General features: G+C 33.2%; 1 protein-coding gene across 4 annotated transcripts in view; it reads left to right on the top strand.

The window, feature by feature from the left end:
- CHIC2 (cysteine rich hydrophobic domain 2) overlaps nt 1-18,980 on the top strand; it is a 60,549-nt gene that overhangs the window by 20,597 nt on the left and 20,972 nt on the right. For 3 of the 4 annotated variants that reach the window (XM_072775076.1, XM_072775077.1, XM_072775079.1), the window contains exons 2-3: nt 924-978; nt 1,122-1,277. In XM_072775076.1, the coding sequence (XP_072631177.1) occupies nt 924-978; nt 1,122-1,277 (211 nt within the window). Of the gene's footprint in view, nt 1-923; nt 979-1,121; nt 1,278-14,598; nt 15,375-15,745; nt 15,837-15,937; nt 17,713-18,980 lie in introns of those variants that run through there. The other variant, XM_072775078.1, reaches the window with a different exon arrangement.

Below are 18,980 nucleotides of genomic sequence, written 5' to 3'. Positions count from 1 at the left end.
GGAAGAAAAAAATTTGTAATTATGTAAGGAGATGGATGGTAACCAAACTTATTGTGGTAATCATTTCATAATATATACATATATCAAATCATTATCTTGTATACCTTAAATGAATAGTGTTATGTCAAGTATATCTCAATAAAATTGAAAAAATTTTTGGCTTCAGGATCTAACAAAAGTCATCATATTTAGGTATCTCAGTTTTTATTTCCGAGTGCAATCTGCCGTTACCAATATGTCCATGAGTATCTTATCCTTTCCTAATAACCTATACAAAGGAATAGTTAAGTGCCTAATCAATCCTTGTGACTTTTGCAGACATTTAAAAGTTTAAAGTTAATAAAATTCACTACCTCAGTTCCATTTCTGGTATGTATAGTAAGTGTCTAGTACTTCTGAGTTTAAGTAGCCAGGCAGCTATCACATTGTTCTAGGTTTTTTTTTTTTTTTTTTTTTTTTTTTCAAAGCATTTTCTGGCTGTAACAACAGTGTGGATATGCCGTTCTCAGAAAATACTAACTGATCAATTTGCATTCTTAGACATCTTACTGCTTTTTTGAGTGTTAACAAGTGCTCTTGACCTAAAGAATAATCAATAGCAGAGATTGTAGCTTTCTAGTACTTAATTGGAAGAATCTCAGTAATTTTGAGAAAATTGGATAATTGTGTTGTTTTTTCATTACATTAATACTTTGCTTGCTTAGCTTTGTATTCTTAGCTTCTTTGAGGAAAGTTCTGATTCAGCTGCTAAAATTGCTTGTTACATTTCATAAATTGCTGATTACAATGTTTTTGTGTCTCAAACTTCCATTGTTACTTTGTATATCAAGTTGCATCTATTTACTTGACCTTTGATTAAGTTAATTGGCCTTTTCTTTCCTCCACCAATGACAGGTAATAACTTTTTTTTTTTTTTTAAATAGATTTGGACTGAGCAACAAATTTGAATCAGAATTCCCTTCTTCATTAACTGGAAAAGTGAGTGTCATTTACTTAGGTACTCTTTATATACCTCAAAAGTAAAGTCTTTTCCTAACAAATTAGAGAAACAATTATGCTAATGAGACATGTTTATTGACATTAATATTGCAGTATTGTTATTTCTTAAAATTTTTCTTTAGGTAGCTCCTGAAGAATTTAAAGCCAGCATCAACAGAGTTAACAGTTGTCTTAAGAAGAACCTTCCTGTTAATGTACGTTGGCTACTTTGTGGCTGCCTTTGTTGCTGCTGCACATTAGGTTGCAGTATGTGGCCAGTTATTTGCCTCAGTAAAAGAGTAAGTTGAATTAATATATTTTAATTTAAATGTAGAAGTAGACAAGGAAGTCTTGCATTTATCTACTTTTTATTTTTTGTATTGAATGAGTAACACCATGCTGAATACTATACAAAAATAATCTGATCCAGTAGAGGAGTGATTAAATTATGGTATGTCCACATGCTGTTACATTAAATTTAATTATAAATTTAATTTTATTTATAATTTTTATGATAGGGAGTTACCTTAGAATAGACTAGAATACACAGCATTCTCTGTTTATATATACATTAATGGTGGTATAGCATTACCACTTATCTCTGTGACTCTAGGCATGTTTCCTAACCCCTTTAATCTCTAGTTGACTTATCTGTAAAATAGCAATATTCATCTGCCTACTTGAATAGGATTGTTGTAAGTGTAAAATGAAATAGTGTATGTAAAGCTATTAGCTAAATAGCTCAAAGTGTCTAATAGACATTGACTAATAGCATTATTATTAATATGTAAGCTGGTACCCATAGAGGAAATAACATGGTTATGTTTGTTTGTAGTTGGTAAGATTACAGGGAATTCTGGTTTCTTTTTAAGAAATTTTTTCTTTTGTATTTTACAAGTTTTCTGAGATGAGTACATAGTGATTCTGTAGTCAGAAAAAAAAATGATTTGAAGAGTCATAATTTGCTTAAAATGAAAAATTTCTAAGATATGGGTAGGGATATGGCAAATTGTTATAGATGGAGTGCATTACGTTTTTGTTAACATCTTAAAAATTATGGTAACTCTGTATAAAAATGAAATACTGTTAGGTTAAAACTGAATGAGTGATTTTTGTGTGGCTACATTTCATTTTGTCATCAAATAATGATAGGAAATATGGAAAAGCAAATTCTATTTGTTCCTTGATTTCTGTTACAAAATAAGCAGTATATTCCTACTCAAAATTTTTTAACTACTATATTTTATTGATAAGGAGATAATACCTTTATAATAGAATTGATTTTGTAATATTTCCTGTAATATTTGTAGTATTTATTTTTTTCTCCAAGAATGTTTCTTCTTCCCTCCTCCCCCCCATTTCTGACCAGGTCATCTTCAGACTACAGAATTTTAAAAAAATTTTCGGTTATCCCTTGATCCACAATTGAATTTGTGGTTCTTGGCCTTTAGATCCTCTCACTCCCTCCCACTGTTTGGGCTTTTTCATTATTTAAGTGACTACTGTATCCCACTTGGTTGGCAGTTTGCTATTATTTAACCCAAGTAGTCATAAGAATTTTACTTTAGAAATCTGTGTGATCTAGTTCTTTTAAGTTTGAGATCCTTTGTTTTTTTACTTTTTAAAAAAGATTTATTTATTTAGAGATGAGCAGGGGGAGGGGCTGAGAGAGAGGGATAGAGAGAATCTCAAGGAGACTCCCCGCTAAGCTTGGAGCCTCATGTGGGGCTCGATCCCATGACCCTGAGATCATGACCTGAGCCGAAATCAAGAGTCTGATGCTTAACTAAATGAACCACCTAGGTTCCCCTGTTCTTTACTTTTTAAATGAGAGGATAAGGTATTGCAATGTGTGCATAGTATAGGATTTAGAAAACAAAACTCAACTTCCTACTTTTCTCCATGCATTTTTAGCAACATAAGAATATTTTCCAGACGATTCATTTAATTCCTTTTTATTTGAGACATAAGATAGGTTGATTTTTTTTTTAACCATTCTTGTGTAGTTTCATTTAACAATGTAGTATTTAGTCTGAGGTTTCTCTTTGTATGTATATGATTTAATTTTATATGGACTTTACCATTTAGTGAGTACAAACAAATATGATTACTGCTAAAAAAAAAAAAACAATTGTGCATTTCTCTGTCTTGGGTGTAAACTATTATATATCCATGGAGAGAGTGATACTTCATGCATGTATGAAGGTGTTAGAGACCTGAAAAAAGTGGTGCTGTGTATGATGGGAGCAGGATAATTCAGAGCAGGGATAGTTCTCATGGGTCCTTTGGTGTTCTGGGGAAGCCTATGAACCCTCTTTTAGAATAATGCTTTATCTGTATTTTAAGAGATTTAATGTATTTTAAATGTATGAAATGAAATACACAAGATTATAAAGGAAACTAATTATATGAAATAAAGTTATCAAAGTACTAAAACTCCTTAGATATATTATTTATAAATGTTTGTTAATGCATACCAAAATAAGATAGGAGAGAATCTACGGTAATACGATATGATGGGAAAAATCTGATTTCTGAGTTATAGAGTTACAGGTCCTGTTTAGTCTACACAGTTATTTACATACATTCATAAACTAAGAAGACTATATCACATTTCAGTTAGAGATTAGTGAAAATAAAGATGAATTTTTGTTTCATCCACTTTTGTGGATTCCTAGAATTCTATCTAGGTATTCCATGTTAAGAACCCCTGATTAAGATGTACTAGTATAAGTAAAGGCTAAAGTCCTGCCTGATTGTTAGCTTTGAGCCTTCCCTTTGTCTTCATTTGTGACGTGGAATATGGTTAGAATTGTCGTAGATTTGTGAGATAAATCAGGACCAAAGGCATACTTCATAGGCAGCTCAGCATTTTTACCTTTATGACATTATTCAATAATTTGGGCAACTAGATTTTTGCCTTGATTTGGAAATCCATCTCCAACTGAGCCCCTTTTTATGAACTGACCTCGTTCTGGAGACATTGGTTTTTTTGTTTTTTAAAGATTTTATTTATTCATGAGAAACACAGAGAGAAAGGGGGAGAGGGAGAGAGAGGGGGAGAGAGAGAGAGAGGCAGAGACTCAGGAAGAGGGAGAAGGAGGCTTCATGCAGGGAGCCTGACATGGTACTCAGTCCTGGGTCTCCAGGATCACACCTTGGGCTGAAGGCGGTGCTAAACTGCTGAGCCACCCTGGCTGCCCGTGAGACATTGTTTTTAATCATTATTATTATTACTATTCCTTCCAAATTGCCTTTCCTTTTTTAAAAAAATTGCCATAACCTATTTTTTGAAAATTATTTAGTATACAGCAAAATTCACTCTTTTTGGTGTATAGTTTTATGATTTTTGAAAAATGTATAGAGTTGTGTAACTATCACTGCAACCAAGATATAATTCTCTCCAAAAAAACCTTCCTTGTGTTGTCCCTTTGTAGTCATATTCTTTTCAGCTCTTAAACCCTGACAACCACTGATCTGTTTGCCATCCCTACAGTTTTGCCTTTTCTAGCATGTTAATAAATGGAATTAAACAGTATATGTAGCCTTTTGAATCGGACTTTTATCATTTAGCTAGTGCATTTGAGATTCATTTATTTTGTTGCATGAGTCAATAGTTTTTTGTTTTGGGGGGTTGTTTTGCTGAGTAATATTCCATTGTATGGATGTGTCACAATTTGTTTACTCACTAACTGAAGGACATTGGGTGGTTTCCAGTTTTTGGTGATTTTGAATAAAGATGCTTTTAATGTTCACTGGCATGTTTTCTGTGAACATAAGTTTTTACTTTTAGGAGTCAAGTTGCTGGATCCTATAGTAAGCATATAGTTAATTTTATAGGAAACTTCCAAATCATTTTCCAAAGTGGCTATACCATTTTACATTCCAGCCAACAATATATGAGAGTGCCAGTTGTTCAGTATCTTTGCCAAGACTTTAAGAAATTTTAGTCATTCTGATAGATGTGGCATCTTATTCTGGTTTAAATTCACATTACCCTCATAACGAATGGTATCAAGCACCTTTTGATGCACTTATTTGCCATTTGTAAAACCTCTGTTAGTGTTTATTCAAATATTTTGGTCATTTTTAAATAGTTACTTTTTATTGCTGAGTTTTGAGAGTTCTTTATACATGTTCTGAATGTAAGTCTCTTGTCAAGTATGTAACCAAATATATTTTTCCAGTTTGTAGCTTGTCTTTTCATTCTCTTAATGTTTTTGGCAGAGCAGAAGTTTTTGATTTTGATGAAGCCTAATTTCAATTTTTAAAAAATGGATTATGTAAAAAAGTGGATTATGTATTTGGTATTATATATAAGGATTCTTTGCCTAAACCAAGGTTCCAGACTTCTTCTTTTATGATCTGTTCTGCATTTTACTTTCAGATCTATGACCCATTTTAAGCCAATTTTTATATAAAAGACTGATCAGAGTTCATTTTTTTGCATATGGCGGTGACTCGCAGTATTTGTTGAAAAGACTTTTCTCCTCATTAAATTGCCATTGTACATTGACGAAAGTCAGGGTTAGTTTCATGTATACAATATAGTGATTTGCCAATTCTGCATGTGCTCAGTGCTCATCATGTTAAGTGTACTCTTTAATCTCCATCACCTATTTCACCCAACCTCCAAACCACCTATCCTCTGGTAACCACCAATTTGTTGTTGTAGTAAAGAGTCTATTTCTTGGTTTCTCTCTCTCTGTCTTTTTATTTTTGCCTTTGCTCCTTTGTTTTGCCTCTTAAATTCTACATATGAGTGAAATCATGTGATATTTGTCTTTCTCTGATTTATTTTGCTTAGCATTATATACTCTAGCTCCATCCGTGTTGCAAATGGCAAGATTTTGTTCTTTTTTTATGACTAATATTCCATTTTGTGTGTGTGTGTGTGTGTGTGAGAGAGAGAGAGAGAGAGAGAGAGAATACCATATTTTCTTTATCCCTTTATTGATGGACATTTGGGCTACTTCCGTAATTTGGCTATTGTAAATAATGTTGCAGTAAACATAGGGGTACAGTAAACTGTAGTGTTTTGGTATATTTTTTTGGGCAAATACCCAGTAGTGTGATTATTGGATCATACGGCAGTTGTATATGTAACTTTTTTGTGGGACCCAGACTGTTTTCCACAGTGGCTGCACAGGTTTGTATTCCCACCAACAGTGCATGACGGTTTCTTTTTTTCCATATCCTCACCAACACTTGTTAAGTTTTTTATTTTAGCCATTCTGACAGGTGTGAGGGGATATATCATTATAGTTTTGATTTGCATTTCCATGATGATAAGTGATGATGAACATCTTTTCATGGGTCTGTTGGCTATATGTATGTCTTCTTTGGAGAAACATCTGTTCATGTCTTCTGCCTACTTTTTAATTGGATTATTTTTTTGGGTATTGAGTTTTATACACTTTTAAATATATTTTGGATAGTAACTCTTTATTGGATATATCATTTGCAAATATCTTCTCCCATTCAGTATGTTGCCTATTAGTTTTGTTGATTGTTTCCTTCACTGTGCAGAAAGTTTTTGTGTTGCTGTCGTCCTAATAGTTTATTTTTGTTTTTATTTCCCTTGCATCAGAAAATGTATGTAGAAAAATGTTGCTATGGCCAGTGTCAGTGAAATTACTGCTTGTGCTCTCTTCTATGATTTTTATGGTTTTAGGTCTTATAATTTAGGTCTCTAATCCATTTCGAGTTTATATTTTTGTGTATGATGGAAGAAAGTGGTCCAGTTTCATTCTTTTGCATGTAGCTATCCAGTTTTCCCACCATTTATTAAAGAGACTTTTTTCACTGTGTATTATTTTCTTCTTTGCTGAAGATTAATTCACCATGTAATTGTGGGTTTATTTCTCAATATTCTCTTCTGTTACCTTGATCAATGTGTCAGTTTTGAGTCAGTACCATACTACCTTGATCACTATGGCTTTGTAATATAATTTGAAGTCTGGAATTGTGTATGTAGTAAATATTTTTAAAATTTCAATCATTTATTTTTTTCATGCTAGGGTATAGTTTTGCTAAACTCACCTATTCGGTTGATTCATTTGTAGAGTATTGAATGTCTTTATAGATGGTCATATCATCTGCAATGAAGACAATATTACTTTTCTTTGTAATATGGATGCTTTTTGTTGCTTTTCCTTACTGCACTAGTTGACTAGAATCTCCAGAAAAATATTGATTAGAAGTAGTGAAAACAGGTATCCTTGTTTTGCTCCTGACTTAGGAGAAATGAATATACACTTTCTTCATTTCTTATCATCTTAATTATAGGGTTTAAAAAATTTTTTTTAAAGATCTTATTTATTTGAGTGGGAGAGAGAGAGAGAGTGTGTGTGCATGCACAAGCAGAGGGAGGAGCAGAGGGAGAAGATGAAGCAGACTCCCTGATGAGCAGGGAGTCCCATTTGGCTTGATCTCAGGACCCTGAGAGCATGACCTGAGCTGAAGGCAGACATTTAACTGACTCAGCCACCCAGGTACTCCAATTGTAGGATTTTTGTAAATGTTTTTTTTACCAGCTTGAGGAAGTTTTTTTTGACTAGTTTGCAGAAAGTTTTTATCAGGAATACATGTTGGATTTTGTCAAATGCCTTTTCTTCTCCTTTAGAAATGGTTGTATGGGTTTTCTTTTAGATTAGAAATATGTTGAATTACATTGATTGATGTTAAACCAACCTTGCATTCCTGGAGTGAAAGCCACTTGGTTGGTTGTGTCTATTTTTATATTTTTGTCGTGTTTAATAGAATATAACTTTGTTTAGAAATTTTATATCTAGGGGCGCCTGGCTGGCCCAATTGGTAGAGTGTGCAACTCTTGGTTTCAAGGTCGTGAGTTCAAGCCCCACATTGGGTATGGAGCTTACTTGAAATAAATAAATAAATAAAATTTTTAAAAAGAGAATTTTTACATCTATGTTTATGAGGGATATTTTTCTGTAGTCTTTGTTTCTTGTAATACCTGATTTTAGCATCAGGGTAATGATAGCCTCATAAAATGAGTTGGAAAGTATTCTCTCTTCTTCATTTTCCCAAAAGAGTTTGTGCAAAGTATGCATTTGTTTCATCCTTAAATTTTGGAAGTTTTTAGTTGGAAGAGTTTAAACTACAAATTCAATTTTTTAAAATATGGGACTTTTAGCTCATCCATTTTATCTTGGTTGAGCTTTATAGTTTTCTGTTTCTCAAAGAATTTGTCCATTTTATCTTAGTTGTTTATAATTGGCATAATATTTACTAATTACCTTTTTAACATTTTTTAAAAAGATTTTATTTATTTATTCCTGAGAGACAGAGAGAGAGAGAGAGACAGACAGACAGACAGGCAGAGGGAGAAACAGGCTCCATGCAGGGAGCCTGATGTGGGACTTGATCCCAAGTCTCCAGGATCAGGCCCTGGGCTGAAGGTGGCATTAAACTGCAAAGCCACTTGGGCTGCCCCCTTTTTAACATTTGTAAAATCTTTGGAGATCATTACTTTTCTCATTCCTGAAATTGTTAATTTATTCATTGTCTCTCTCTTTTTTTTTTCCTGGCCAGTTAGCTGGAGGCTTATCAATTTTATTAATCTTCTCAGAGACCAGCTTTTGATTTCATTGACTGTTTCTATTGATTTTGTTTTATATTGCATTGGTTTTTAGTTTGACTATTATTATGTCTTCTCACTTTGAGTTCAATTTTTTTCTTCTAGTTTCTTAAGGTAGAAACAAGTCATTAGTCTGAAACTTTTCTGGTTCTTTATTTTTTTATTTATTTTATTTTATTTTTCTGGTTCTTAATATTATAAATTTCCTTCCTGAATACTACTTTAGTTGTATTGTGCAAAGTTTGATATGTTGTGTTTTTAATTTTCATTCAGTTCATTTTACTTCTCTATTCCTCATTTGATTTATTCTGTGACCAATGCATTATTTAGAAGTATTTAATTAGCTTTCAGATATTTGGGGGACTTTATAGAGTAAGTAAGTACTGTGCTGCATATGATGGGGATAGAAAGATGTATATTCATGCTCTACTCAGAGAGCATGTAGTCTGCTTGGACAGTTGGGTGAGTACAGAGGTAGTTTAAGTTTGTAAGTATTTGTCATATTTTTCATAAAGTACCTCTAACAACAAAGACAATAAATATGTATCTTTAGGGCCTAGAAATGTGAAATGTTCACCTGTAATCACAAAATGTATTTGAAGTCTTGTCTTACCTCTCAAATATGCATTTGAACTTTTCATTCTGTTATATAACATATATTTGTTTTAATAGAAAATGCTTAAAATGACTTATTAGGTCAATACTGTTGGGAAAAGAGCATATTTGTCTAATGAAAATGCAGATTTCAGCTGCCATTTCTTTATGCTGCTAGTGTACCATTCTCTGGAAATTATTTATTCATTAATTCAACTAATATTTCTGAAACCACATTATGGGCTTGGTACTGTTTTAGACACTATTTAGATACTATTTAGAGGCTGTGTGGTTTCTCTTGTGGACTTAAAAGATAGACAAAAACCAATGATGTGATTACAAATAGTGATAAGTACTTGGAAGACCATAAAACAAGAAGCTTCAGCCTTTTAGTAGGTTCTTTGTAAGTGCCTGCGGAGCTTCCAAGTGAATAAAATGCTTCAGCTTCATTAAATAGATTTTATGACATTTTCTTTGCAAAAGCTTATTTTTATTTATATATTTGTTTGTACTTTGCTTTTTGATTGTGTCTTAATTGTAGTATTATAGTTTAGAAAATTGATGTCCAAGTGAGTGAAATCTTTATGACTTGTATGTGCTGATTTTTTGGGGAAACAAGTTTTGTAATTTTACTGTATGTTGTGTTACAATATTTTTGTTTTGATTTGTCTTTCATATTGAAGTAACTATTAGTTTTAATCTTCTGAGATTTTGTAAATAAATATATATCCTATCCCAACTTTAGTGACTTTATAGACTTTGTTTATGCTCAGCCATTATCCTTTTTTTTTTAAAAAAAAGATTTTATTTATTTGACAGAGAGCACGCGTGTGCACAAGCAGGGGGAGCAGCAGGCAAAGGGGCAGAGGAGAGGGAAAAACAGCTCTGCCCAACAGAGTCCAGCATGGGACTCTATCCCAGGACCCTGGGATCATGACCTGAGCCGAAGGCAGATGCTTAACTGAGTGGGCCACCCAGGTGCCCCCTTCTTTTTCTTTTAATATAAGAAAAAGAGAGGGTAACTGACTTCTCAGGTACTTTACAGCTCTGAAAATCTATAATCCTTAGAATATTGAGCTGTGTCCGGCTGTAAAAAAATTTGTATTTCTAAGCTTTAAGTTTTCAATGTTGATTTTTATTTCAAATCTAAAGAATTAACATTTAGTAAGAATTTTCATACAAGCTTTTGTGTGTGTGTGTGTGTGTGTGTGTGTCGCTTCTCTGAGTTTGTTTTTCTTTTAAGTAATCTTTACACCCAATGTGGGACCCAAACTCACAATTCCAAGATCAAGAGTTGCACGCTCCACTGACTGAACCAGCCAGGAACCCCAAGTTTTGTTTTATTTTTTAAAGATAATTGCTGTTTAGTTTTTGAAACTTTGATGAAAAGGGTCTGTATCCAATCTAAGTGCATTTCTCTTTAAATTTAGTATGCTTAGATTTACTTTTGGATATCTTTTCTCTAACCTCAGTTTAGTTATCTAGTAATTGTAAGTTACTTTTCTTGGGATGTTGTAGGAGTTGAAAATTCAAATGGGATAGGTCAGAAGTAGAGTTTTTGAGTGAGAATGTGGTCTTGTAAGACTTAAATTCAAGGGAAGGTCAACCTGGGGGTAGCTACAAATATTTGTATATGGGAAGAATTTGAAATATACTTATTCAGTTATACTGACAGTATTGAAAGTTACCCACAACTTTTAGACTTCTAATTTACTCTGTGTTTGGAATTTGAGTGTTTGTAGTTGGTAACTGAATCATAAAATGAAAATGGCCTTGAACATTTGGATGAAGAATTAGATAAACAAAAATGCTTTTAAGATATTGCAGATAATGAAACAAAGCAAAATAAACTTAAAAGCATCTATTTCTTTTTAAAGTTTAGTTATTTATTTTTTTGGTAATTGCTATACCCAATGTGGTGCTTGAACATATGACCCTGAGATCAAGAGTTGTGTGCTTTTCTGACTGAGCCACCCAGGCACCCCCAAACTTAAAAGTTTCTTAAAGAAATTTTGCTAAAGGGAAATCCTGAAAAGCTTCTAGTGAACAAAAGATGATGAATGAAATATGTTTTTATGGCAGCCATTATTATTAATTGAAGGTGTAGAAAATTAATGCTAACCTTTTTTTTTTTTTTGTCTTTTTTAGAATGCTATTTAATTTGCTTTGTTTCTGTAAATATAACAAATATAAGGGCTTTTATGTGGTCAGTAATGCTCTTAGTCTTTGGTATCCTTTTTTGTCCTGACTTTATATGCCCTTATTACAGAGGTTTTTCAGGAAACTGATCTTTGTTGTACAGGAAAGTTTAATGCTGTTTAATATACCGTGATAGATGTAGCAATATAAAATATAATTTACAGAAATTTCTGTCCTATAAACCAGGAGAAACAAGCTTGAATTACACATTTATATATTTAAATGAGAGACATCCTGTTATATTTTTTAAAATCTTTCATATTGTATTAGATATTTGACCTTTACCCCCTTTTAAATGTAATTTAAGATATTAATGTTTGGTTTATAATATAAGTCTTTCCAAATTGCTAAATTCCTGATATTTACATAACTAAAAATATTTTTTAAAAGATTTATTTATTTATTTATGACAGACATAGAGAGAGAGAGAGAGAGAGAGGCAGAGACACAGAAGGAGGGAGAAGCAGGCTCCATGCTGGGAGCCCAACGCGGGACTTGATCCTGGGACCCCAGGATCACGCCCTGGGCCAAAGGCAGGCGCTAAACCTCTGAGCCATCCAGGCATCCCCATAACTGAAAATATTTTGCTAAGATATAAAATTCATGGTGATCTGTAATGGAATAATGGACTCCAAGGAACAAATGATGAGAAATAATTACAGGTATCTCCTGCTTTTTGGAAGTTCACATTATGACATACATTTCAGTTTACAAAAGATCTATATTAGTACCTGTTTTTGCTAATTGAAGAAAATCTAAAGAGGATTTTCGCTTCAGGAAGAAAGGCAAAAAGCAAAAATAGTGTTTAGTGTTTGTTTTGCCCCCAGCTATTATAGAGGCAGTGTGTGTCCTGAGCAGCAAGGGTGGCCTCACCAAGCTCCTTCCCCAGGAGCTACATACTCAACACCTCAGCATCAAGCTGCCAGATTTTGAACTATGTCTGTGAACATCTGTGTTTTGTCTCTTATTTATTTTGGACATTTGTTAGCAAGATACATCATAGGGTATCAGTAAAGCCTAAGAGGTTATTTTTTGGGTCTAGGAAGGCTCAGAAATTTTTCTGTATAAATTATGGTAATTGCTTCTTTATGCTATTTCAGTTTATGAAAGTTTTCACTAAGAATACTCTTGGATAGGGGTGCCTGGCTGGCTCAGTTGGTTGTGTCTGACTCTTGGTTTCAGCTTAGGTCATGATCTCAGGGTCATGAAATCGAGCCCCATGTTGGGCTCTGTGGTAAGCCTGGAGTCTGCTTAAGATTCTCTCCCTCCCTCTGCACCCATCCCCCCCGTTCCGGCTTATATATACACTCTCTCTAAAAAGAAAAAAGAACACTCTTGGATAGCTGGGGAAACTTATATTGTACACTTGCTGTTGTCAGAGCATTTCATATACATCATTCACTCCGGGTTTTTTGGTCTCCTTTTTTATTGAAGTATGATTGACATACAAAAAAAGCTGTACATATTAATGTATGTACATATCAATGTAACTTGATAAATTGGAGCTAAGTATACACCTGTGAAACTACCATAAACAATACCATGAACTGACCATTACCTCTAATAATTTTCCCCTTACCTCCTCCTTTTGTGTGTATGTATGATAAAAACATTTAACTTAAGGGCAGCCAGGGTGGCTCTGCGGTTTAGCGCCTGCCTTCGGCCCAGGATGTGATCCTGGAGACCCAGGATTGAGTCCCGCCTTGGGCTCCCTGCATGGGGCCTGCTTCTCCCTCTGCTTGTGTCTCTGCCCTTCTCTCCCTCTCCCTCTCCCTCTCCCTCTCCCTCTCCCTCTCCCTCTCCCTCCCTCTCTCTCTGTGTCTCTCTCTCTCTGTCTCTCTCTCTTTCATGAAGAAATAAATAAAATCTTTAAAAAAAATTTAACTTAAGATCTATTCCATACATTTTCTTTTTTATCCAGCTTTGATATATAATTGGCATGCTGTATAAATTTCAGGTGTACAGCATGATTTGATATATACATATATTATAAAACTTATACATCCTCTTTAATCTTTACAACAGTCCTGTATGGTAAATATTATAACATCTAATAATTATTGAATGTTTGCTATATGCCAAGATCACTTAATCAGTTTACTTGCACCATGCCATTTAATTTTCCCCAAATTCCAAGAGTAGATGCTCATGCTATTCCTACTTTAAGGATGAGAAAACTGAGGCTTAGAAGTTAAGTAATCTGTTGGAAGCCCCACAATCTTAAGGCTAAGGCACAATTAGAATCCCAGGCGTACAGCTCCAAATCTCATGACTTCCTCCCCCTCACCCATTCTCCAATAAGGATACAAAATCAAGCTTTTAAAAATTACTTATTATAATTTGATTTTATACCTAGAAGCAGGGAGATTTTAGAGGTTTGAAAGGACTTAAAAGATTGTTATTCCACAAGTTAGGATAGTTTATCTGGTTGATTTATAAATGGTAATAATGTTCAAGCATTTTATATTAGCTTTTATAATACTTTAGTTTTTCAGCAAATTTATCTTTCTAATTAATTTTTTTCCTAATATTTAAATAAATTTGTATTTCTTGAAGATACAGAGTCACAGTTAAGGAAGAAGGCTGTAAAACAGATAAAGTGGACACAGGAGAAAAGTACATTTTAATCAGATTTTATACAGAGTTCCAGTTGGACAACTAAGAGTTGATAGAGTCCTTTTGGTTCTATTTTACTTTTATAAAAACAAATAAAAAAATAAAAACAAATAAAAATCAACATATGTGTCTTTAAAAAATTATTTATGATATTCTCACTAACCAGTAGGTATATTTGATTTCTGGTAAAGTATTTTTTTTCTCCCTAAAATTATATCTTTCCTTGAAACATATATTTTACTCTTTGAGAGATTCAGAGTGCCATGTAATGAGTTAATGCAACATAGGCAGGACAGAGACTCTCAAGAGTTGGGTTTTCTTTGTCCAACTGTAGGTGTTGTCTGTAGTTTGTTGCCCCTTCCTCAGTATCTCCCATGTTGTAAAGTGCGGGATAAAGAAACAGATGTAACCCCTTTGAAATGTTACTTCAATAGCTTTGGAAAAGCATGTAAAACATTTGACATAATGAGAAATATACTTATTAGTTATTTCATTTTAAAGAACACTTGAGGCTTGAAACTTAGAAAACTGATTCTTACATAAAGTAAACATACTATGGCCATTAGGGTGAACAGTACTGATTTTTTTTTTTTTTTTTTTTTTTTTTTTAGATTTTATTTCTTACAGAGAGAGCATGCAAGCATGAAGAAGGGGGGCAGAGGGAGAAGCCGACTTTCCACTCAGTAGGGAGCCTGACATGGGGCTCGATCCCAGGACCCTGAGATCATGACCTAAGCTGAGGGCAGACACTTTACCTCCTGAGCCACCCAGATCCCAATAATTTTTTAATTGCAATAAAAACATGTCACTAAATTCTCATCATAAATGAAGATACTCAAAGTATAAATTTTAAGCATTAAACATGCAGAAGTAGCACTAGAACTTTAAAGAAAGATGTATTAGACAACTTAGAAAATGTATTTTTGCCAAGAACTGGCTGACATTTAGTTCTCTTTGAATATTTAGAACCTAATATTGGTGTGGTTTTTAGAAAAATTTGCTTTGCCTATCTTCTTCAGTGTCCAGTCTGCTGTTAACATCCAGTGAGTTCTTAATTTCAGACACTGTGTTTTTTAATTTTAGAATGTCCATTTGATGTTTTTGAGAGTCCAGTTCTCTTCGAAATCATGTTCTTTTCACTCGTACTTGTCCATCTTTTCCTTTTATTTTACTGAACATATTAACCATAGTTAGTTAATCAATTAATTTTTAAAGATTATTCATGAGAGACACAGACTGAGGGAGAGAGAGAGGCAGAGACATAGGCAGAGGGAGAAGCAACAGACTCACTGTGGGGAGCCTGATGTGGGACTCTATTACAGGACCCCAGGATCCTGTAGATCCTTCTCCTTCCAGCAGAATTTTGTCTCCTGAGCCCTGGGAGACTGTGAGTAATTTTCTCTGCCTTTCTGGCTTTGTCTCCGACCTTCTCATGCTGCCCCAAAACTCAATAATATCTCTTGGGGGAGAACTGGCTTTGCATTTTAGGGTACATCTAATTTCCAATCCATTGAGCCAGCATGAACAACCTGAAAAAGTTTTGTTGATTTCCCTTTCCCCGCAGTTGAGTCCCACTGGTTGTTGCCAAGCTTGATCTTCAGCTCACCCCTAGAATCAACAAATAAAGAAAATGACCTGTAATCATGAAATGATTTTGGAAGGGCTCTTTTCTTCCTTGGATTTTATTTCATCTATTCTGTGTTGTTTTCAGAATTCTCTGATGTTTTAAAAATGATGGGTTTTTTTTTTCTTCTTCAGTTTATCTGTATCTGTTGATAGTGGAGTATTGGCTTAACACCAGCTACAACAGCTACTCAGAAGTAAAAGTCTTCAACTACTTTTGCTTGATGTAAATAATTCTGTTCTTTGCATGATTGAAGGAAAAGAATTAGATGGTTGTTTTTATCTTGTTTTTTAACGTTTTTTTATTTGAAATTTTATGAAATTCAGATGCAAGCAGAAATATAGTTGCTGATCCAAAGTTTGGAGATTTGAGCTTGAGTCCTGTCATTCCCCTTAATGGTGATACAACCTTGGGCAAACCATTTAGATTTTGTAAGTCTGTGCACTTAATGTGTAAAATAGAAATATACCTCAAGTCATGTTTAATTGCATGAGGAAAGGTATAAAAAATAAAATACATTTTGGATGACTCTCATTGAGACTAAAGAGTAGAGTGGAATGGGTTTTCCCAGACCTTAGAATCACAAAGTATCAGAGGTGGAAAATATAGTTTTAGAGTAAGTTGGATGGGCAAGGCCAATAGCGTCATTAGTGGGTTAGATACTTTTTGCGTGTCATAGATGTGTTATTTGACAAGTTACAGATTCTTTACAAACTCATAGCTCTGATGTATAGTGGAAAGAGCATTATATCGAAGGCCATACAATCCTGGTTTCACATCCTAGCTCTGTTTCTAGTGCAGCTTTAAGTTTCTTAACCCCTTTAAGCTGTAGTTTTCATATGTAAAATGAAAGTAATATAAGATGCCTTATAGATGCTTTTGAAGATTAAATAACGTAACAAAGGGAAGACACCTAGCATTGGGGTCAGTCTTAAAGTGATGATCAATAGATACTATTCCTTACCCCTTTTTGTTTCTCCAGTTATCCATTATAATCACTTAGCAAGTGATTTTTTCCCCCCTTTACCTGTTGGTCCTAACCAGTGTTTCATTCTTGTGTAAATACATGGTTCTTAAAAATCCCTGATAATAATACTTTTGATTATATTAGCTTAGTGAAATTCATTTATCTTATGAACAATTTTTCTGATCTTCTGATGTCAGTTAAAACTCAATTTTAGTTTTTAAAAATCTTTATTCGAGTATAATGGATCCACAATGAATGCAGTTTTCATTTTTGAGATGTTATTATTTACTGAAATGTTATCAGGGGTTAGTGGATAATTCCCTTAAAATTATGTGCAACATTTTATATATTTATGCATATGTACCTTTTTCATCATTCACCAAGTGGAGTAACCTAAAAAAGTTAAGAACCACTAGTTTTGGTCATAAACTATTGATAAATTTTTATTTAAGCATGACTTATTTAAGATTAGTTATAGTTTTGATACATAAAATATCTGCAGTTGCTTAGTTTATCTCCATCTCAAAATATTACTTTTAACAAATAGTACTAAGAGAGTTGTTGTAATGATACTTCGGTGGATATTTTAGTTTATCTAGATTATTTAAAAATTAATGTTCACATGAAAATTTTTAAAAGGAGCCTTGAAGTACAGGAAGGGAATTTGTTTAAACATCCTTTTGAGGAGTCTGATCAGATCCTAGTTTGTCTTTTTGCTGAATCCAGATTTTTCATGCGTCACAGTACTGAGATATGCCATTTAGTTTTCTGCACATCACCACAATATGACTTTATTAATCCAGAAGAAATGGAGGTGAATCATGTAATTTTCTCGTTAAAATAATTCATTTAAATTTTATATGGTTTCCTTCTAATGACTTCTAACTGAAAACATTTTTGTGTCACTTGTTTTAGCAATTTGAATTTGTACAGATGTCAAAAGAAAGTATAGTTCTTCCTTGAAAATACTTAAAAAAAGATTATGCATATATTCAAAGCATTGTTCTAGTTAAAGCTTATTAATGCATTATAAATTCAGGAGTTTAAAATTAAAACTTGTTTTAAAAAAGAAATTGAGCATTTGAAATTGCTCTTTGACATTGTGATGTTATGAATAAATTTCATTCAAATAAATTCTAAGTTGAAATAGCTGAACTTTTATAGTTATTAGTATTAGTGAGATATTCTATTTATACATCTTGTTAACATATTTTAGCATCTTTATGTTTTAAAGACTGATAAGAATGCCATTTCCTTGGGAAAATTTCAGAGAAATTTTGTTACAGCTTCCACATTTAACATTTTTTCCTTTGGCTTTAAAGTACTTTAAAATTCATGAGATTTCCATTAATTTTATTAGCAACTTCTAGAAAACCACTTTTTGAAAAACCACGTTTCAAACAATTGACTGTGATAAATGAAACATTGGTGATGACTGTACTATTAAGTAATAGTGGTAAAAAGTAGGGGAGTAATACACTCAGGGTTTTCTAAATGATTCCTTACTGCCCTGAATGACTTATTTATATCTAATGGTATGTAATTTGCTAATAGAGAATAGTAATTTATTCCTTAGAAAGTAGTGATATTTAGGAAAAAATGGAAAAAAAATGCTTCATAATAACTCAAATATGAATTTTCAGGAAACTAATTTTCAAGTCCCTAACTTAACTATTTCTAGGTGCTCTATAGGTATTTTCCTCTTGTAAGCTTACTTTGGAGGCCTCTTTGGAAGTTGATAGGAACATGTCATGCCTAATGTAAGTTTTTTATTATTATTTAATTAGCCATTTTGTGAATTACCCAGGCCATTTTACATCTATAAAGTTTTCATGTTTTCACTTATTCCCAATTCTGTCAAAAAATTAAAATGAATCAAAAGCAATAGAAATGGAGCCAAAATTTATATCCTTCTATTATTACTATTGCTTAAACGTCTGTTTGTTAGCTGAGTTTAACTTAGAAATTGAAATGTTTTTGAATCTGTCTTTTTTTTTACTTTAACATTGCCAAATGGCTATATTGGAATTAGTTCACCTGTGAGAAAAATATAGTTATTAGCAAGATGTTGAAATAGAGAAATATGTGAAAAAAAATTAAAAATGAGCTCTGTGATAAGGAAGATAGGTGGGGGTCCACATCAGATTCTTGAGTCTGTCCAGACCAGGTTAATGGCATGAAATTATTCTCTTAAAAACTTGTTTTGCTTGCATGGTGTGAGTTGGTGGTCTTGGTCCTTTTAATTAAGACTCTATGATAAAATTAGATTTCTTGTTCATCATCTTATGCTTTGGGACTGAAGATTCATTGGTAAAGAACCACTAACCTGTCCTCTCACCCCCAGGGTGTGAACACTGAAAAGGATTAAGGCCCACTGTAGGGAAGCTTGCACTGAAGCCTGC

Source organism: Canis lupus, chromosome 14 (genome assembly GCF_048164855.1).
Source record: "Canis lupus baileyi chromosome 14, mCanLup2.hap1, whole genome shotgun sequence".
In the NCBI taxonomy this organism is placed as follows: domain Eukaryota; kingdom Metazoa; phylum Chordata; class Mammalia; order Carnivora; family Canidae; genus Canis; species Canis lupus.
This window is presented reverse-complemented; position numbering and strand designations above follow the sequence as displayed.